This window comes from Talpa europaea (assembly GCF_964194135.1).
Source record: "Talpa europaea genome assembly, chromosome: 3".
NCBI lineage: Eukaryota > Metazoa > Chordata > Mammalia > Eulipotyphla > Talpidae > Talpa > Talpa europaea.
Window position 1 is genome coordinate 110,138,890 of NC_140069.1, and position 22,572 is coordinate 110,161,461.

The 22,572-nt window shown below is 35.0% G+C and overlaps 1 protein-coding gene across 1 annotated transcript in view; it reads left to right on the forward strand.

Annotated features, from left to right (window-relative positions):
• The window catches only part of SEMA3D (semaphorin 3D), a gene marked incomplete at both ends in the record, with an annotated part of 115,426 nt that overhangs the window by 37,986 nt on the left and 54,868 nt on the right, over positions 1-22,572 (forward strand). Inside the window, 4 exons of the mRNA XM_084229319.1 lie at positions 4,365-4,484; positions 10,071-10,164; positions 13,666-13,794; positions 22,300-22,442. Of these exons, the coding sequence (XP_084085445.1) occupies positions 4,365-4,484; positions 10,071-10,164; positions 13,666-13,794; positions 22,300-22,442 (486 nt within the window). The remainder of the gene's footprint in view (positions 1-4,364; positions 4,485-10,070; positions 10,165-13,665; positions 13,795-22,299; positions 22,443-22,572) is intronic.

Below are 22,572 nucleotides of genomic sequence, written 5' to 3' on the forward strand. Positions count from 1 at the left end.
GTTAGAATTTTGGTTTCTATCCAGTTTTTACTATTATAAATTAAGCTGCACTTGAAAAACCTCATATATAAACAGTGTGAACATTTTTGATTATTTAGTAGAATTACTGGTCAAGGGATGTAAACATTTTTGTACACATATTGCAGAATTGCCCTCCAGAAACTTTGTCTTATATACTCTAACTAGCAGTGTGTCTCCATAATGGGCATATCTCCCCTTACCTTGCTAATACAACATATAATTAAAAGTTAGTAGTAATACATAGATGAATAAAATAAATATATTTAATCTTTGCCAATATAAAAGAACATGTTATTTTAGTTTGAAATTTTTTCATTACTATAATACTAGGCATTTAGTTATTTTTAAAATGGCAAATCCCTACCATTTGTTCATTTTTAAATTTAATATTTGCTTTTTTTACTGATTATTTATAGATATTCAAGACCTATATATATATATATATGTATATATGCACTGAAAATATATTATGTAAGCATATTACATTCTCGTAAAACTCTTTTCTCAGTTATCCTATTTGATAGATAGGTTTTTAAGATATTTAAATAGGCTTATTGCTCAGTATTTTGTCTTTAAAATGTTTTTCCTTGGTCTTCGACTACAACAGATTTTTATTCTACAGAAATATCCTCTATTAGTTTATCTATTTTTAAGAGAGAAATATGATAGTTACATTTTCATGTATTGACAACTTATTAAAATGTTTCAACACTATATGGCATAAACATATCTGCAGAATGGATTCTATTTAAGTTCTGCTAGATATAACTAACATGTAGCACAATGATAGGCATGTAGCAAATCATAAAAAAATCTCTGAATATTTCAATATCCTGAAAAAATAAAAACTAGATCAGATTCTCAGTTAGTGTCTTTTCATATCTTAAATAAATTAAAATTAGTGATTATAAGTCAGTTATCAGAAATATATATAAAGGGGCATTCTATTTAATTGGACTTTTTATAAGTCTAGAGAATTTTAAGTACTTGGGTTTTGCTAATATTTGTCCAGACATCCAGGGAAAAAAAACCAACAGAATTTCAAGTATTAATATATGACTAATACACATAGAAAAATACTTTTCTCCAAGTATTAATTCAGGTTGTTTTATTTATTTAATTATGCATTTACTTGAAAGAATTGAAAAGTTGATACTTGTTTTTAATTCTCTCTTGCTTATTTGCTTTCTTGTTATATTTTAGCTCTAGGTCTATGTCTTCTGCTCTTTCTCTTCCAATAAGGAGGATGGGGAATAGTTAGAGGAAATAGGGAAGGAAGGAGAAATTCAGTACTTCACTGAGGTTGAATGTATTACTCTATGTATTACTGAATTGGCTTGTTTGGTCAAGTGCAACATCCTTGCCATGGCACTAGCTCACAAATTAGCCAACTTTCAGGGAAACTTTAAAAAAAAAAAAAAAAAAACCCTGCTTCTCCTGGTTATCTTTCTTCATGCCTCATAGAATTATGTTGCCATTAATAGCCATGCAGGTAGCTAAGTGAATTAAATCAAGTTAATCATTGCTCATGCTAGCTATTTATTTATTTATTTTTAAAGATTTATTTATTTATTCATACAAACACTGGGCACAGTCAGAAGCACGGGAAGATGAGAGAATTCACCAGAGCCAGAGCGCAGCGGGCGGCAGGCAGGAGAGGTCTGCGCGCCATGTGGAACCCTTGCCTGCGGCCGGGGATCGAACCGGCGCTGCAGAGTCTGGGGCAGCTTTGCAACCTAGCCCTTCCGCTCCCCACCAGGGGAGCCCTGCTCATGCTATTTAAACAAACTTTGAAGCTTTCTGAATAGAAAGAAAACAACACAAAATATTTGAGACTTAGAAAGGAGAGGTTCTAGATTAAAAGAAATAATTGTAAAGTTTTTCCCTATTGAGTGTGGCTGAAATGTCTACCCTCAGCAAAATTTAAAGAGACTTTATCTTTTTAATATCTCTGTTCCCAGGTTTGCTAGAAACCTTCCCCCCACACCCCACCCCACCACCACCTCCCTGGGACAGCTAGAAACCTTTCATTGTTTCTAGGCTGCTTAAAGAACCACCCTCTATCAGCTTACCTACAGAAAGCATTGAAGGGAACTGACTTTTTTTGGTAAACTGTGTCAGATGATTCAGGACTCACGCATACGTTTTTCTATTTCTTATCAACTCTGTCTTAGGGAAAGGAGGAACTTCATAAACAACTTCTTGGTTAACATTTCACGAAGTGAGGAAACTAGCATAATGGGTTATTAGAAAGTAGGAAGTCAGTACAGTAGATTTGCAGACATAGCTATTCACTCTAAAATCAGAGCAGTCACTGGGATATTGGGATATTGATATTTTGTATAGGTTAAAACCGGGAAAGGATTACATAGTTACTTAATGTTATATTATTTTGTTCAATCCACATAGCAATCATAACAACCCTATCAATTTCTTCCTTTAAAATGTTTAATTTTGGGCCTCCCTGGTGGCGCAGCTGTTGAGCGCTGGGTTGCGAAGCTGCTCGCAGCCTCTTCAACGCCAGTTCGATCCTCTGCCACCAGAGGAGGGTCCCACATGGCGCGCAGACCTCTCCTGCCGCCCGCTGCTCCCCTCAGCAGTGTACTTCAGGCTGCCTGTTCTGTTCCCCGCTCTGGCTCTTGTGAATTCTCTCGCCCTCCCACGCTTCTGACTGTACCCACTGCTTGTATAAATAAATAAATAAATTAAAAAAAAAATTTTAAGAACAACCTTATCCTATGATATCCCGTTGTCTTTTTCCTTTAATGTATTCCTCTAACATCCTGGTAACAAGAGTGACAATTAGATCAGTGCCTCAGTGGTGAGGATCCCGTGACCACTCAAACGAGGAGTAACTGGATATTTTTTAATGAAAATCGAGTTTCCTATGTTTCGTCTTCCATAGTAAACACTGGCCCATCTCCTCAGTAGAGTCAACTTAGATTATAAGTATGCTAAAGCCCAGTGTTTTTTCAAGGGTCATTTGGTCCAGGAATCATGCAGCCCTGGTTAAGAGATTGTTTCCAATAATTATGTAAAGATAAAGAATTGTTCAAGGGAGGTAAATTGAAATTATATGATAGCAAGGATGAGTACTCTGAAAAAGAATTACTATTTACAAATAAATGAGGAATAGAAAATAATTAATTTGGGAAGTTAATGAGAGGTCATCATTATGTACATACTTCCTTAAAACACTTATTTTTAAAAATCACTTTAAAGATTAAAACCTAAGAATATGCAAAGTAAGCAGGCTTATGAAAATTTCTTCAAAATTTGACCTGGTAAAAAATGGAGGAGACTTTTGGAATAAACAGGAATTTAAAGCTGAATCTTAAAGTTTCTGTACTATTTAAAAATATATGGAAATAAAGTGGTAGGACATTCTGGTCCATAAAAATGGATTATACAGAGGAATATGTATCTGGGTTCAGTGTAGCTGAGACAGTTAATGTTGCACACAGTTTGATTTACACATGGGATAGACAGTGTGGGACTCTTAGAACATGATGGATTTTTCCTCTAGGTAATTCTTAAAAGAAAATATAGATATTATCAGGTAAGAGAAGAAATTTTACCCTACCCTCTGGGTCACATAATCAAATTAACACCAGATAGATTAGTGGGAGTAAACAACACAATTACATACACATACGTATGGCAAATCTGTATACATTTGTATATCAAAGCCAGTGGGCAAAATGAGGGGATCAATATCCTGAGCTAAGGAATGGGGTAAGGAATGGACCTTTAAAGAGAGGAGAATGACTTGCATAAAGAGGAGAGTCACATGATGAAGACCAGACGCTTTGCAAGTAAATGTTTGCCCTGCCATATAGATAGCTTTCTCCAGTAGAAAGTTTATTTCTGGTAAAAACCCAATTCTGGGTAATACCCCAATTTCCATACTTTTGGGTAGTTAAGGAAGAGGTGCAATTTTCTTATGAACCTGCAGGGTCTCAACTGCTCTTAGCTCTAAGTAATCTACCTGCAAAAGTGACATGTTTGGGGAAGGCTTGTTATGAATAGCTTGGGTAGACCTAGACTGAACATCAGTATTCATTTTCTAGGCCATGCTTGATATCACTTTACAGATATATATTCTGGTGCTGTGATTACCTCAAAACCTTTCAAACGTCAGAAGTTTCAAAGTCTCTCATTTAAACCACAATTTCTATATTTGTTTTGCTTGTTGCTGAGTCATATTTAAACATTTCTCATAAATAATTTTCAATTATGTTCTTAATTTTGATGATTTATCTGCTTAGAAAGCAGGTGGTATGAATGATAATCTTTCAGATGCCTGAATTATGTGGTAATGCTTTTATTTTTGTGCCCAATAGACAGAGTGTGCAAATTTCATTCGAGTACTTCAGCCCTACAACAAAACTCATATTTATGTGTGTGGAACTGGAGCATTTCATCCATTATGTGGATATATTGATCTTGGAGTCTACAAAGAGGTAATATAATGAAAACACATGAAAATATAATTTGTTTACTGTTTATGACTTAAAACAGACGGGTTTAAGTGTAAAAATTGAATCAGGAACTAGGATATGAATTCACTCAGACTGTAGAACTGTTCTCTGAATAAGTATGCTTCAATCTGTGCTTTCCAAATTCATGATAATGCGAGCAGAAGTTTTCTCTGCCCTTTACCAATCCTTGCAAGACCAATGTAAGTGACTGTGAGTACTTTGAGTGCAAAAGTGTTAAAAACATGGAGGGGAAAAGGCATACTGTATAACTCTTCCAAGGAGTTTTGCTGCAAATGATGGGAGAAATGAACCCTAGTTGGAAGGGTGGTCAAGAGAAAGTTTTAAATTCAGGAGAAAATTATAGCATGCTTGTATGCTAATGGAACCAGCCAGTAATAGGGGAATGTTAATGCAGAACTCCTGGAATGTTATCCTTTGAATGGGGAAAAGAAAATGGCACCTAGAGCAAAAGTTGAGGGGTTGGGTTGAGGGGAAACAAGGGAAATTGATGACAGTGATAGGCAGAAGGCTGAATATCAGGCAGAGTTGGTATGTATATGGTAGGTAACCATGGAAGGAATCTGGAAATTCTTCTATCACTGAAAACATTGAAAAATTTAAACTATCAGAAAATTCCGTGAGTATTAACATTTTTAACAAAACTTAAAAATATGTATTTTCAGGCAAAATGGTATTGCTTTAAAATACTGCAGAAAAAAATTTAAAAATGCATCTGAATGTTAATGAAATATAACAATGGTAATGCCAATTGATATTTATTGAGTACTCACTATGAGACATTAAATGCTTTATATCTGAAAAAAATTTGTATCATATTATTTCTCAACTGTATAAAAACTCATGTTCCAACCACTTTTGGGTTGCCATTTTGATTATATACTTTATCTGCGTAATGTAATTTTTAATTAAAAGTCATTTTTGATCAAAATTATGTAAAATGTTGAAAGTACTTCAAGTTCCATATATATCTTTATTTTGAGCTTTCTAAATTTATGGTTAGATCTATATAACAGATTGCTGTCAATAAAAATCCATTTCTCATAAGATCTTAAAATTCTGTTTTATAAATTAATATGTTTCCCATCCAACAAAGTTGACCTATTATACATATTTACAACAGGGCACATTAATTATGGAAAATTATAACAATCTCCTTAAAATTGTAGACATATTCATTTGTTCACTACATTCGTTATTTCTGCTGGACCAAATTGACAAAGTAGAATAAGGGAAGTACTAATTAGGAGTAATGTATTCTAGCCACCAATGAGTGTTTTAAGCAATGAGAAACATGTAGATTTCAGTAATCTAATTATTAACTATTACATTGGAGTGTTTTCTTTGTGCTGTGGACTGTGCCAGGTATTTTACATGGCGTAACTTTTGGAATTTTACAACACTCTTAATGAAGTTAGTACCTTCATAATTTCCAGTTTACAAGTTAGTAAAAATGGGGTCTCAGTGGAATTAAATAGCAGGCCAAAGATCACCTAACTAATAAATGGTTTAGCAAGGAAACTGAACTAAGGCAGTCTGTCTCTAGAACAAGTTTGCCCCTCTGAGCTTTGGAAAATGTTCTCTAAATTGTTTCTTTGTATGGGTTGGCGGGTTGCACTGTCATGCTCATGTTTATGTGTGTAGTTCTTATGAATAACCACACATATTTGCAGGATAATTGGTTGTGTGTTTGAAAGTAAAGTCTGGTCTTATGGAACAGGTTTCTTTATATTGGTTTAACTGATTCATGCAGAGATCAAACCCACAACTGTGGCTAGATAAATTTTCTTCTCTAACCAACTTGTCTAAGCAGACCAGACTCAACTGTTTGAAAATAAAGCAACCCTGATAGTTAAATCTCTGAACCACTAGGAGACTTGGCAACTTGAATCCATCATTCTTTGTTGCTGGTGTAACGCGCTCTCTTGCCTCGCTTTGATGAAGGGTAATATATAACAGTAGCTCCTAGTATAGGGTGTAATTATCTAAGATAGCCCCACAGCTTGGATGTGTTTTGAGGCTGGAGGCTAAAGGCCAAACTTGCAACCTGCTGTGGGATGCAAACAGTGTTCTTTAGCTCCTAAAAGTCACAAGTGCTGAAAGGGGATTTAGAAGGAGCTAATTATTTAGCTTGGGACTGTCATGAAGCCCAGGGGCAGTCAAATTTACAAGTTCTGTGAATAAGAGAATTATGAGTACATAGGGGTGTTAAGCCTTATGAGTTTTCCCATGGGTCAGGAATCCAGGTAATAGTATTTCTGTCCTGCTTGAAGATAGTTAACTTTTAAAATGAATTATTAGTTCTTTGAAATTATTGTCCTCCCAGAAGAAACATAGAAGATTTACAGTTTTTAAATAGTAAGATTTCTTCTAAGGTGACTGAGAAGAAGGAACAACATTTATAGCAGGGACAGAAGACAGAGTGGAAGAAGTTGCCTTTCAGGGCATTACTGTTCCATGTGGCTGGGACAATGTGAAGAAAGAGGACAAAGCTGAAATGAATCCCAGATTCTGTTCTTGGCAGCGAGCTGGGGAGTAGCATTATTTATTGAGGTGAAAATAGTAACACATTTGTGGGCAAAATGGTAAATTCATTCTGTACATTCTGCAATAGAGAAGTGTTCAGCAGGGTCTGCCAAATGGGCAGCTGGATCTGGATTTCAAGACAGAAGTCATGGGTGTTGTCAACAACTCAAAGTTGGAGTGTGAGGAGCCAGAGTTTGAATGATGATTCCCATCATTACCAGCTCTGTGGTCTATGCACAGGGCACAAACCTTCTAAGCTTCTCCAGTCAGTAAAATGATGATAATCATATTACTACCCACAGGATTATTTTGAGGATAAAATGACAAAATTTATGATTAAGCTTTGGCATAGCACTTGCTTCGTTCTTGTCACTAATATTCAACCAAAATGGCAACAGAAACACAGAAGGATAAAGATGCAAGAATTTCATAAGTATATATATATATATATATTCTTTATATAAAAATAATATCATCTACTACTATTATGACTATACACATGCACACACACACACACAATACTGGGTGTGTTCATAGTTGTTCAATAATTAGACTGAAAATATTTTCTTTCTCTTGGGGTCTCCCTTCTGTAATACAAACCTCGTCTTTATGATTTCATGAAAAAAATCTAAATTGTCTCAAAAGTTAGAGAGCCATATAATTTTAGTCAGTTTATCTCAGGAAGTCCTTTTAATCAGTCATTTTTACATCATTTTGCTGACTCTGAAGGATACTTGCTCTCCTGCTGTCTTCTTTCACCAGGAGATTATGAGAGACCTTGGACTCATCTTCCACAAATACCAATTTTATAAGCTTATCTTGAAAATTTAATGAAATGTTGCATTTTGACAACAGAAGACTATACAATTATAATGGCTTATCTCTTTACATCAACTATGACTTTCTTCTAGATATTTTCTTGGTTTTGCTTTTTCAGCTTTGCCCTTTTTTCCTCTGTAGCACAGGGTTCAATGTCCCATTATGGACTTAAGTATCAGCAATTTGTTTGACCGATGGAGAATAATGTGCCACTATCTAAGAGTACCTTTTCTTGACAGATCTCTGCCCCTGTCCACAGTTGGGTAGCATGCCTTAAATGTGTTCTCACTAGACCCTTCTCAGGCCTAGGCATCACAACTTGTCACTAACTGACCTATTCTAACTAAACATCTTGGGTTTGATCATGCTACATGGTGACAATGAGTGTCTTAATTTATTTCAACACATTTTTAATTTCATGAGTTTGAAATTCAGAAACTGAATTAGTTAAGAGCATGAACTTTGGAGATAGCACTAAATTCAAGGCCCTGCTTTACTTTTTGTTAGCAAAGTGATGCCAAACAAGGTATTTTAACCCCTTCTTTCCTCAGCATCCATCCCCCTTGTAAAGCTATAGTTCTTAACATAGCTACATCATTAGACTTTAGTGAAGGATCAATGAGATGATGTAGATCAAGATCCTGACACACTGTTAGTACCTATTAATTGTTAATAACCATTAATGTTAGTAATAAAGTACATTTACTTAACAGTAAGAAATGGAAAATGTTAATCATACTGTTTATATTTTTTATTTTTATGTTTTTGTATTTTTTGAGCTAACATTGGTTTACAATACTATATGATTCAGGGGAATAGTTTCCACCTCTTCAGATGTATGTTATATACCACACAGCATCCATATTGCTCTGCCATAGTCTGTAAAGCCCCATATACACCCTGCCTTCCACCCTCTTCTCCCCTGTGCTAGCCTCAACTCTGCAGTCAGATTTCTAGGGTGTGTTTTGATTTAGTTTTGTCTGTTCCTTTGTTTTGCTTCTCTCAGTTCACGTATGAGTGAAATTATCATGTATTTGTCTTCCTTCTCCTGACTTATTCCTTTTAGCATAATCCCCTTTGAGTCCAATGCTGTTGCAAATGATAGGATTTCATCATTTTTATAGCTGAGTAGTACTTTCTAATACTATATTAATTGCTATTACTATTTGTTCATAAAGTAGTAGTTACTGATGTGCTTTTAAAGAAACAATATGAATGACAGTGTAATACCACAAATGATATGTGTCCTCTCTCTTTTGCTTCATTGCTTGTTTTCTAGAGAGGTAACACTGAATGGTTCTCCTTTATTACATGTGTACTCTGAAATAAATTTGTAGATCACCATCTACAGAGAATATCTGAAAATTTCTCTAACTAGTGCCTTTTCAGGGTGAGTCATCAGCATTGTGCTAGATCGTTGTTTTGTCATTGTTATGAAACTCTCAAGCTCTTGGGGCTACATCAATTATGCATTCATATTTTTCTTGGAAAGTTTAACTTAAGATGTTATTTTTTCCTGAATATTAAAAGTCTGCCAATGTCATTCTGTCTGTGGCCACTATAATAAAAATAGATGTTTCAGCCAAAATAACTATGTGGCTTTAATGTGTACAGTGTTTTCATAATAGTGAAAATACTACAACGGGATTTTTGTTGTTGTTGTTCACATGAATCAACAGTTCTGAAAATGAACTGCCTGCCTCAGGGACATTTAGAAAAATGACATAATTTTATGTCACTAATATTGCAAAATATCACAAGACTTATGTAATTTGGTACAGTTGCAGATGCTTCATTACCTGAAAGTTTAACTACTGTGGTGAATTTGTTTCTTAGATGAGGAAGTTGGTTTTATTAGGCTCAATGAATTAATTATTAGGCTTAAGAAAAGTGTGTGTTTGATAATGATTTTAATAATAATAGCGACCCAGACTAAATGAATTGATGAATAAATTACTGCTTTCATTTGAAATTCACTCAGAATTGTCATTACTACTTTGGGCAAATAGAGACTAAAACATGAGAATTGAGTCTTGCCAGAAATAATATTTGCTAAAGAGTCAAGGAGCCCAGCACGATGCACATGCTGTTTGCTCAATCAGTTTGTATTGAATAAATGAGTTAGGATTTAGTTCTTATCTCCTATGTTCTTGCTGATTCTGGTATTTTTGAAAATCTCATCTGTGTTACGATTTCTCATAACAGGAAGTTGTGTTCAAACTCGACACACATAATTTGGAGTCTGGCCGACTGAAATGTCCTTTTGATCCTCAACAGCCTTTTGCTTCAGTAATGACAGGTAAGGTCAATAACAGGCAGTTCTTGCTTTCAGGTGATTTTCTGAAATGATTTGTGTAAATTAAAGATTTTTTATTGAGTTAAAGATTTGTTTGGATTGACTCTACTGACTACATGGTTATAGTATTTTAGTACCAAATTGCTCTATATTTAGGACCGTTACCAATAAAGTGAGGCCCCAGCCATTCTTCATATCCACACTTACTTTTTATGTATTTTCTGCTTGAATTCTTCTTAATGCAAAGGACGTATGCTCCCTTGTTCTATAATCTTACATTTATACATCTCAGATTTTATTATATTAAGCTGTGCCCTATGTGGTTTATTATGGTTGTTAAATTTAGCAATTCCTTCAGTGTATTACAAAATATGTTGAAATTTTGAGTGGAAAGATTAATAAGAAGACATACGTTAACACATTAATAAATTAATCTATCTGATATAGACAATAGAAAGTTATAAAATTTTTCCCCTAATTTCACCATAACCTGATTATAGAAATAGAAATGTGAAGTTTTTGCTAACACCTTTCAGCCTTCTCTTGCTTTGTTACATCTTAAATTCTCTTATGTGATGACTATCTTGTTTGAGGAGGGCAGAACTGTGTGGTCTGAAGTCTGTTTTCAGGAATGTGGGCACGACATCTGATTTTCAGCCATTAAGGACATCTTTTGTCTTGGTTTGGTTCATGACTTTAGTCTCTTTTTATTTAACTTGTCTATCAAATGTTTGAATAGACGATAAGAGTGAAGCACCATGACATTTTAATTTTCACTTAGTAAGAATTAGTGATCATTCTTTGAAGTGCAAGTATGTGTATTTTTGTGTGTTTTCAAAATCATATGACTAATGTTCAGCCATTATCCCCAGACAACGAGATAGATGGTGTGTGATTATCTGTCAAGTGGGGTTGACACAACTTAATACAAAACAATGGGCTGTAGGCATTATTGACTTCTCTTAGGAATCCCTAAGTAATTTTAAGCACAAAGAAGAGAGTTTTAAAATCTGGATATACAGGTTCAATTTTTATGTTGAAAAGTACCTTTTTTTCCTGTAAAAACATTCAAATATCTGCATTTTTTTATTTCAGAGTAATCGTTTATTTCCTTTACTTTTACCAAACTTTGTTGTCTTTGTTGGTTTTGTTATTTTTATTCTATGTTATTGCTGTTTGCCACTCATTTTAATGCCTTATGAAATGGAAGCAGTGCCATAGTGACATCTACTTTACATAACTGGATTGCTCTCCTGCATTTTGTTTTTCCTTTAAATGTTGACTATTGTGATTATTCAGGTTGGTTGTCTCAAATAGTTAAGTAAAAGTTTTATTTGGATCCATAAAATCAGGAGATTTAGAAAATATTGGCATCACTTATACAAAGGCAGAATTTTAAAGTTCTGGGAAAATTGGATTTCAGTGATTAAAAAAAAAGCAGTGTCTTAAGGTGTTCCTATATCTAGGTATTTAAAAATTCTTTTTTTAAAGATTTATTTATTTATGCATACAAGAGCTGGAGTACAGGCCAGAGATGCCCGGGTGTGGGGGGGTTGATAGGATTCAACAGAAGCAGAGTGGGGAACAGAACAGGCAGACTGACTGAAAAACACTGCTGAGGGGAGCAGCGGGTGAGACAGGAGAGGTCTGCCTTGCCATGTGGGTTGTTCCCTGGCCAGCCAGAGATCGAACTCATCCTGCAGAGGCTGCGGATTGCTTCATAATGCGGTGCTTAACCCCTTGCACCACCAGGGAGGTCCCAGTATTTAAAAATTCTAAATGCTCTATTGAGATTAGATTTTTTTACATGGTCTACCAAGTATAATCCCAATTAATTGGCCATGAAAAAGATAAAGGCTTGGCTCTTGAAGAGGCAACATATTCTATACCATGGGTCTTAGTGGAGTGAGGGGAGTGTGAGGGGTAGTACCCCAAGAACCCCCAAACCTTCACAATCTAAATGGTTTCTGCCATCTGCTGCCATATGCTACATAAAGACAAAGCATTCTCTTAATGAGAAAGGAAAAAAAAAAACTCTAATAAGATTAAAGTGCATAGAAAGAGAACAAAGAATAATTTTCCACTTAAAACACCCAAAGTTACCCATCCCCTCATGCGTAAATGACCAGACACACAGGGGTGGCCCAAAGTGAGGCTGTAGAGGCCTGAAAACTTGCCACAAGCCTAAGGCAACTTCTGGCAGGGAGCAATAGGAAAGGTGCAGAAAGAGCCAGGTGAGTTTGGGGTGGAAAGAGCAAAATAAGAATACAAATCAAGGTAATGACTGCCATTGTCAGCCTCCCCAAGGGTCTGTCACCATCTCTTCCAAGTGTTTCTACATGTCTCTACTCCATCTGTCTCCTTCTGTTTCCCCCAAGGCCCTGTTGCAAGTCCAAAGCTGAGAAGAAAATGGGAGCCCTTCACGTGGCTCTTTGCTCCATATACTTCCTCCAAGGCTTTGCCTCTCCTAGCTGATTTTTAACCTCGCCTAGCTGCTGAGCTCCGCTCTTCATTAGGTTGGGCAGGGAACATGAAACCTTCCTTTTTAAGACTACACTGTTACATGGGGACACCTTATCCTTGCCACAACCCTACCACTCCCACCTCCAATATTCTGATTCACATGGGAGAAGATTGATCCTTGCTCCCCCTCTCATCCACCCCTCAGACTTTTTCTTTTCCTCTCCTCTTTCATCTCTCCATTCTCTCTCTCCTATCCCTCCCTCCTTCTTCTTCCTTCCCTTGATTGTTCCATCTTTTCACCCTCTTTTTTTTTGACCCAGACTCCTTCTCCTGCCCTACTGTTCTGTTTTGTTCTCTGCTTTCCTCTTCCCTTCTCTTGTAAAACATGAATATTCACTTGACATAAATTAACAGACAGAGAAGTATGGTATGCAGTAATGGCAACATCTTTCCCTTTTCAGTCAGGAATTCCTGTTTATCAGAACTATTAGAGACATGATTAGCTACAAGGAATGCAGCATGTTATAATTACAAAGAATGACTTCAGTGCTGAAAGCTCCCTTTCAGCAAAGGTTAGGCAAAGAAAAGTTGTGGTCACTGAGGCTGTTTCGGTTAAGTAAATACTAATTACACAATTCATTCTTCATTATGGCTCTTACTTTGTAATATTTGTGTGTGTGTATGTGTATGTGTGTGTGTGTTGCCACAAAGAACTTTTACTTATGATGCAGACTTGAATTATATGTGAGGAGAAGGGAAGAAAGAAGAGTTTATAGAAGCTAATGCATGTGCAATTATTATTTCAGAAGACTTGGGTATTTTTTTTTTCTTCAAATCTAGCATCAGTTTACCAAAGTTAATTGAATTATATTTTCTTCAACTATGCAAATATTTCAAAATCTGTGTATCAAAGTTATGAAACAATATATTCTGATGTGAAGCAATAAACATCTTTGGTCTCATGCTGTGAAATTAGTGTATTGTAAATCATATCTATGGCTGCACCTTTAGAAGTCCTCTGTGTTCTTTTCTCTTCCCCAGATGAGTACCTCTACTCTGGAACAGCTTCTGATTTCCTTGGCAAAGATACTGCATTCACACGTTCCCTCGGGCCTACTCATGACCACCATTACATCAGAACTGACATTTCAGAGCACTACTGGCTCAATGGTTAGTGATTTTCTCATTTTTTGATTGTTTTGCTTTTTGATAGATAAGAAACTTCATTATTAGTCATCCTATGTGTTTGGGGATAGGTGATTTAATTCAAATTATAAAGCATATTTGAAATATTTCCCCAGTAAGTTAGGCAAGTCTCCAGAGACCAAAGTTCATAAAACAATAGTAGCTGAAATTTATTGCTTGTGTGCTATTGTCAATGACATTGTTCTAGGTTGTATATGAGGTATATTTATTATTATGTGTTTTGTAAAGATGAGTAAACTGAAGGAGAGGTGAAATTGAGTAATTTAGTCCCGGTTTTATTGTACAACTTATCTGTTGCAGGTGGATTCAAGCCTGTAATCTTTCTCCTGCAGACTGTTTCTATGCCTAAGTCAAATACTGTTTAGAAACCCAATGGAAAGTAGTTAGATTGTAAAATTAACATCTTTTGCTTAAAGCTAATTTATGTTTGATTTAATACATTTTAAAATTTTACATTTAAAATAATTTTACATTTTACATTTAACTTGTTGATTACTTTTTTGTTTGGGAATCATATGGTATCTGAAATTAAAACAAAGAAGCACCTCCTAAATTAATTTATCTAATTCAAGAAAAATTGGCAACTTCTTTTTCCATTTTTACCCCACTGCCTTACTACAAGTCATAATTTTTTATGATTTTCAAATCATGTTAATTTCTTATGAACACATGATTTCATTCCACTGCAAGGCAGAGTGACATAATACAGCTATTCAAGCAAGCAGGTAGTATTTCTCATTCCCACTATACAAACTGGGCCTTAGTGAAGATGACACAGGTAGAGACTTTCTAGGGGCTCTCTTATCTCAGTATTTAAGTAATGACAACATAAACAAGGTGAAAATACTTTAAAACATTTCTTAACTAAAAGCTTCGAGATAACTCTTTTTACACAACAGTGTGATATCCATTGACCAAAAGAGAATTCTGTTAGGGAAAACAAATATCCCCACCTATGTGTTTATTTCTTCACACTCCTGCCAGCAAGGCTATGTACTACGAAGTTTTTTGTAGAAATGCTTGGCTCCATATATTTTATCAAGAAAAAGCTTACTTATCTATAACAAGATATACTTATGGCTTTAAAATGAAGTATAGATTGTATTTCCCAATCTTGGAATGGTAAATATCATATGGCCGCTCTCTTCATGTCAATAGAGTGTTCTGTTATTTCCTTATCTGTGACACATTCACAAACAAGTCTGCAGAATTGCTAAAATAATAAATGTAGGGAATATTTATTCAACTATTATCTGCATAGCATGCTGTTCTTAGTGCTACATGATGTACATTACAAAGTAGGAAGCCTTTGAGTTAATTTAACATTCTCTTAGCCAACAACATTTGAAGACCAATGGTATATACCTCATACTCTACTACCCACCCACCCTGCAAAGTTTATGTGGGAAGCTTGCTGATTTCAACAGATGACTGGAGCATGAGGAGACAGTGGAAGATGAGACTGGAAAGTTGGCAATATTGTCCTGAAACTAATGTAAAGTTATCTATTAATAATCAGGGAATCAGGTATTTGTTTTTATAATGGTAAGAAGCCTTTGCTCAAAAACAAAGGTGGTTGCAGTGGAGGTGGACACGAGTATATACAGCAATGAATATTGAAATAGAAGGTATTTGTTTGGGAATAGAAAAATCCAGTAATATGAGGACAGGTTTAAGGGAAGATTTTTGATGCTGGGAAAACTTTGCAATTAAAGTGAGTAGATAAAAAGAAAGAAATGGACACATAGCACAAATCTCAATGGATTGAATACAAGCAAACATGAAAACCCTGAATGTTCTGTGAGTTTCTGACATCGATTTAGTGATTTTACCTACTGACCACCTTTTTTCTTCTCTCTTTTTCCACTTCATAATTCTGAGCTCATCCATCCTAATAGTTTAAGCTGTTTCTTGTTTCCCTAAAACTGTATTTCCAACTTTTTCCTGTAAGTGCTCCTAAAAATATAATTTGATTTCTTATATTTCATCTCAGTGTAAAATCAACTAGTTTGTTAATATGAGAATAAAGATACCTAAATAAATCTTCACCTTAATTGTTTCACTAATATGTTCTGTGATTTTTACAAGTGTTTAGTGATGCTTTGCTTGAGTTTCTTCAAAAATATACAGATATGGATAATTGAATCTAAAATTTAAAATCCTATAAGACTAACTTTAAGTAATTTTGTTTTCCCCTTCTATCCAGCAAATAATATTGTTTTCCTGACATTTATTCAAAATCTTCATAGCTCCACCCACCAAGTTACCTTGAAGTTCTTTTTTAATTTCTTCCTCTGTTATTCCTCTTTAAATTATCTGTAAGAGTCTATACTTCCTTAAGAATACATGTTGAACTTATTTTTTTATGACCATCATCTTTGTATAGGTCTTCTTTACACTGTCTCTGATTTATTACCACTTTTTTATTTGTTGTTCATTAATTCTGCTCTCCCTGGTCTGAAATGTTTCAGATTTATTTTATGTAGTATCCATGTGAGTCATTGTATTAAGCACCTCTAAAGTATTATTTTGCACATTGGCATAATCCTGAGAGAATTACTATTTCCATTTTATACTTGGTCGATAGCCCAGTGTTAGAGAACTACTAGAAATGAGATTAAAACTCAAATATGTTTATCTAGCTCTTGATACTTTATTCTTTCCATTATGTGATGCAACCTAAATTCTACTCTTGACTGCATAACCCCTGCTTTAGTAGACTTGTTACAAGTAAGGTCCATGTCTCCAAGCCATGTTGGGAAACAACATATTGAGAATGTGGGTCTGGTAGCAGGGCAAAGACAAGTAGAGAAAGTAGGATTAAGCAAATGATGCAGAAGACATAGTACTCTAGCTCGAATCAGGGTCATGTGAGTATATTGTCAGACATTTGCTGAGAGACTGACAGACCAGAATTAAAGAGCACAATGCTTCAAGAGAGCCAATCAGACAGGAAATTCTCAGTCCATGGAAACTAGGGCAGAATGTGTCAGAAATTATAGAAACCATGTGTTTGTCACATAATGAGTAAACACTTGCCATGCTAAAGGAAAAGATTGGCTTGCTTAAGGAGCTTTTTTGTCTTCCATTCTGTGAAGTGGACATTTCCCAGATATAGTCAGCCCAGCATCAAAAGATGGAGGTCTGGCCAGGATTGTGGGAGAACAAGATACAGTGACCATTAGAGGAAGCGTGGTGATTATTGGGAATGAATGTTATCTTAAACATGATCTTATTCAACCTCATACTCCACAAATTGAGAGTCAGCATGAAGAAGGGGCATATCCAGGTCTCCTATGAGCCAAGTGCAAACTTCCATCACTTCCATCTTCTGAAAAGAGTAACATATCGTATCTCCTGACAGGTAACTTGATTGTCATTTTGATGGCAGTTTTGAGAATAAAGGTTCTGTTTTTTCCTTAATAGTGGACCTGATACAGCACAGTTACTGACACGGGTCTCTCACTCTATGGCTGCACTGTCCAGCATGGGAGTCACTAGATAGTTGCTCAAGTTCTCATTAATAATATGAACTGTGGGCTACGATATTGGGTGGCACAGATACAGAACTTGATCATCACCACAGAAATTCCTATTGAACAGAACTAGTATAAAGTATACATATCTACTAATTATCTACAACTTTTCACAATCACACGATACAACACATGTAAATCTTTACTACTCTTTTAGCATGTAGATGTGAAACTTACCCCTGGATTCTATAAAATTGTTGTCAGGTTGAAAGAACTAACAGGTATCTTGTACTTCAGGTAATGGGGGGGTCAGTGTTAATGAATAGTTTCTCCACATTCTTCTATTATTATATTACTCATTTCTGATCAGTTTGATTAATTTTTTGGTTAAATTTGGCTTTCTGTGTTTTCCTTTTCAATTCCTAAATACTACTTTTTACATGCTGTAATGAACTAAATTCCTATAAATGTAAATTGATTTTGTTTAAATTAAGTGAGGTATAAAATTAAGTTAAATTTATGAGTATTTAGCTGTTAAGATGCAGATTTTAAATAATAAACCTTTATATTGATCCTACATGAATCTTTTGAGTCCATTTTTATCACTGAACCAAACAGGGAGATTAAAACCTTCAATGCTTATATTTATGTCATTTTGTTGTTCTTTTCCCTGCCTAGAATTAACCAGAGTGAAATCAACTAGCCTCTGCCAGTCCAAGCAAGGTTCCTTGTCACAATTTTTCTAGATCTTTGACTGATCTAGATCTAAACAACTTAACAATTATGAGTCCTGACTCCTTCTTTGAAAAACTACTCCATCTATTAAGTACCTTCTAAAAGGATGAAAACTCACAAAGACATTTTTTTTTCTTTACTGAGAATGTGTTTTAATTGACATTGAAAAGATTAAGTTTAAAATAAGTAATGTAACTTAAATTGGAACAAGTTATTTCAAAATCACTTAAAGTTAGCTAGTGGAGTCGGTAGGAAAGGCTAAACTCTTTTTAAAAAAAAATTTATACGTCCTAATTTATTTGTTCACAACATAACATTTCCTCCCTCCAAAGACAAAATGTGATGGGGCATTCTAGAGGAAAACTTAGATGGTTGCACAGTTTGTCAACTTAATCTTAGACTGTATCTGGAATTAGAAATAAAGATACAAGTCAGAGTGGTTACTCAAGCATACTGGACTTTTTGGTGAGAACCTTAAGTCACAACTAAAAAGTACAACCATTTGGAAAATTAAAACAAGGACGCCTCGTATGCATATGTTTTTGTTTAATTTCCTGGAGTAAATGAGAAATTTTGTTTGAAATTTTTATTTTTAACATATGGAGGCAGTTTTTACTGAATGCTCTCCTTGAGTGCTCTGTTGCCTATAAATTCTCCTTCTACACAAACAGCACAACATTTTCAGAAGTGGTAGAAAGAGACACTACAGGAATGAAAGGAACGGAGGAGCTGACTAGGTGTTCAGGTCACAAGATAGGTGTGCTCCCTAGGTGAAGAGGTTCTCAGGGAGTGTGCAGATGACATGCACTGTGGCCACTTTTATGCCTTTTTCATTTGACTGGCGGTGGTGCTAGTTGTCGTGCTGCAAGTACATTTGTGAAAATACATGATTTCAAACTCCATCTCTATTAGGGCATGTGTTTCAAATGCCACAGGGGGAAAGTCTCTAATAAAGCCCAGGTGTCTATTGGTATGATTTTAAATTACTTAATTCAGCAACTATGCATGTCATATACTGATCAAATGATACCTATATTTACCCAAAGTTGGCAGCAACTCAGGAAAGTGTTTCTATCAAAAAATACTAACACCAAATTCCTAAAACAGGACTTCAATTGAATCTGCAAGAAAGGAGCCCTATGTTCTTGATACTTGTATTTATTTTTAACTGTAAGTATACTTATTATTTAAATCACAGAATAGAGTACTATTTGATCCTATCTCTTTTTTCATAATTAGATTTTTTTCATGTAATAAACATTTGACTGAAAGGGCTCCATCATGTAATTTTTTTTTACAGTATTCCAAAATAATTTCCTTACAGTACTTGAAAAAGATCCAACCTTTAAAAGAGTCCAGTAGAGTCTCTCAGGTGGCGCAAGGGGTTAAATTTTAGCAATATGAAGCTATTGGCAGCCGCTGCAGCAAAAGTTCGATCTCCAGCTAGGGAGCGAACCCATATGGAGCAGCAGACCTCTTCTGTCTCACCTGCTGCTCCTCTCAGCAGTGTATTTCAGCAGATAAGCCTGTTCTGCTACCCATTCTGTCTCTGGTGAATCCTCTCAACCCCCACTCCCACACCTCTGGCATACACCCCAGCTCTTGTATGCATAAATAAATTAAATAATTATTTAAAAATAATAAAAAGTCCAGTAAAGCAAATAATCACTGAAAAAATACAGTAAGATCATCTGTTATACATTAGTTCAAAAGTAAGGAAAAAACTTGAAAAGTACTGTATTCCCCCATTGGCATCATAATAAAATTCTTTGAATATAGAATGCTGTCAACTCCAATGTTTAACTATTCCAATGGCAATATCTGGCAACACCTGGGTAATATTTTGCATAGAAGTAGTGGGTGGTTCTATGTATCTCTGCAACAGGAGACTATTCATCCCTTCTTTTTTGTACTCCTGTTAGACCATGTGTATTTTTTCCCCTATTGCAGAATTTTGTTTCATTTGTTGAACTCTGTAAACAAGATCAAACAATCATTTCATGTAACCACTTCTATCCAAGTATCTGAATATCCGCATCTCTCTCCCTCATACTACTATTCCTTGTATCTGTGATGATTTTCTGTTTCAAATCTCCAAGACCTCATTTTCTCTCTCTAGGTAGACCTCATTTTCTCTTAGTATTATTTTTGTACCACTATGTTACTTTGTAATTTATAATTCACCTCAATTATTAAGTAAATCTGATGGGATATTATATTGTTCATGCTGTATGTGTTACTTGGACTTAAATATAAGTGCTATGATAAACTTTACTTGTGTTAAGCTCACATTTTTATTAAAACAAGCCAATCATATTCCTATGCTTTCTGTATAGGTTCAGTTGTATGCCTCTTGTATTCTACCCTAATCAAATAAGAATTTATATTTTCAGTCCTTATTGGCCCTGTCCATTTATACATCTGCAACATTAACCTTAGATTAATGGGTTCTATCCATGTGCCTTATCTCATATATGAAATGATAGTTCTTTGTCAGTTACTCAAACTCAGATGCTTATAAGAACCAACTACAGTTCCTTTTATGTGATTTTATCTATTTATTTATGTATTTCTGTATTTTTAATATACACATGACATACAGATGGAGGTTTCCATCCAGCTTGGCAACATTGGAGTTAAGATATGTAAATTTTTTAAACTTCTATAGATTATTATTAAAGCCCTGTCTTTGTCTGTGGGAGTCCACAGTTGGTTGTCTTTTTCTCTACTCTTTGTTGTCATCTCCTTTCAAGTCACTGGAAACATCAAGACTGGGCCTTCTTCTCAGCCACATCTTAGCCATATGTTGATCCAGACTATGAGTTATTTGCAGTGCAGTCAGTTCTTATTCATTTTTGTATTCTTTTATCCTAGCAATTTTAGTTGTTCTAAAAGTGCCTTGAACATAGTAATTGAATAGATTCTTTGTTTTCATGAAATTGTTGAAATCCCAATGCCATGGAAATTTTGTTTCCACATTTTTTTGAAATAAAAGACTATATATTTAAATAAAAAATGTATTTGCAACTATGAAGTTTGTTACTTTGCTCAGGGATTCAAAGCCAAGTGTTTGTGATTTATCAACAATTCAGAACAGAACCATATGTGGCTTGCTAAAACTTAATTTTGATATAATCTAGGACCTTATCAAGGTGAGGTTACAAGATCATATGAATCCACTAGAGTTCTAAGTCTCAGAGGAAAAACAGTGTATAATGAAGAACAAAGAGGAGGAAAGTCCATGCGTGTATTTCCTGTATCTCTTTTCCTCTGAATGCTTCTTGTTTCAGCAGAGGAGAAATTGGGTGGGAGTCCCAAGGCTGATCCGCAGAGGCTGGCATGGTGAAGACTAAACTACCCCTCATTTGGAATCAAACATTAACTGTGTCTGTTAAGAAGGCTATTGTAAAGTCTTATTTACTGGGCTGTTCACCAACTGCAATGAAATTGCAGGGGGACGATTTTCAGTACTTTGGGGGGTACAAAGCAATCAGGGCTCTGGATTAAAAGTCAGTGTTGATCTTTTTCACCACCAGCTTACTTATTTTTGAAATGTTTTCTTTTCTCCTGCTGCTGCTTCTTAAATCCTGCTATACTCCCTTCCAGCTATTTCACATTTCCTGCTTAAATGAGACTCTTCCATCATTCCTCAATAACCACTCTCTCTCTGTGTCATCTTTAATTTAATCAGAAGGATTATTTCTGAACTAGTATCACCCAGCTACAGATTGGTTTTGTGGTTAGTTCTTAATCATATAAAACCAAAACTTAAATACCCAATACTTTTTAAAGCAGAGATTAGTAACCCCAACTGACTTGTCATTGATGTAATGCAAAGGGATTAATTGTATTTCAAATACCTTTCCACTTAACATGTATTACTGACTTCATTCCAGTACATTTAGAATGACTTCACTTTTTTATTGTCTTATTATTTTTTTTAATTGAGGTAAAGTTGATTTACATCACCATATATGATTCAGAGGTACCGGTTCACACCTCTTTAGATATATGTTACCATACTACATTTAGCACAAAAGTCCCCATAATTCACTCCAGTCCATTGTACCCCCTTTCCATCTTGCCCCTCACTTGCATTGTGTTGTATTTAATTGTGTATGTCTCATTTTCCTCATCTCATGTTTTTTTGTTTTGGTTTTTTTTCTGCTGATAATCATTTTACATACAAAAGATACCAGTATTGCTGTGGCTAAATTATTTTATTGTTTTAATTTAGACTCTCTTTTCTTTTAAACAGGAGCAAAATTTATTGGAACTTACCCAATACCAGACACTTATAATCCAGATGATGATAAAATATATTTCTTCTTTCGTGAGTCATCCCAAGAAGGCAGTACTTCTGACAAGACCATACTTTCTCGAGTTGGAAGAGTCTGCAAGGCAAGATATATTTATTTTGCTTAAGACATGTACATATGAACAATTAACCATGCAACATTGAATTAAAAGTTAAAGTCCATAATTTATAAGTGGTAGGATATATTCATGTTACAGTCTGTGTATTTTTTTT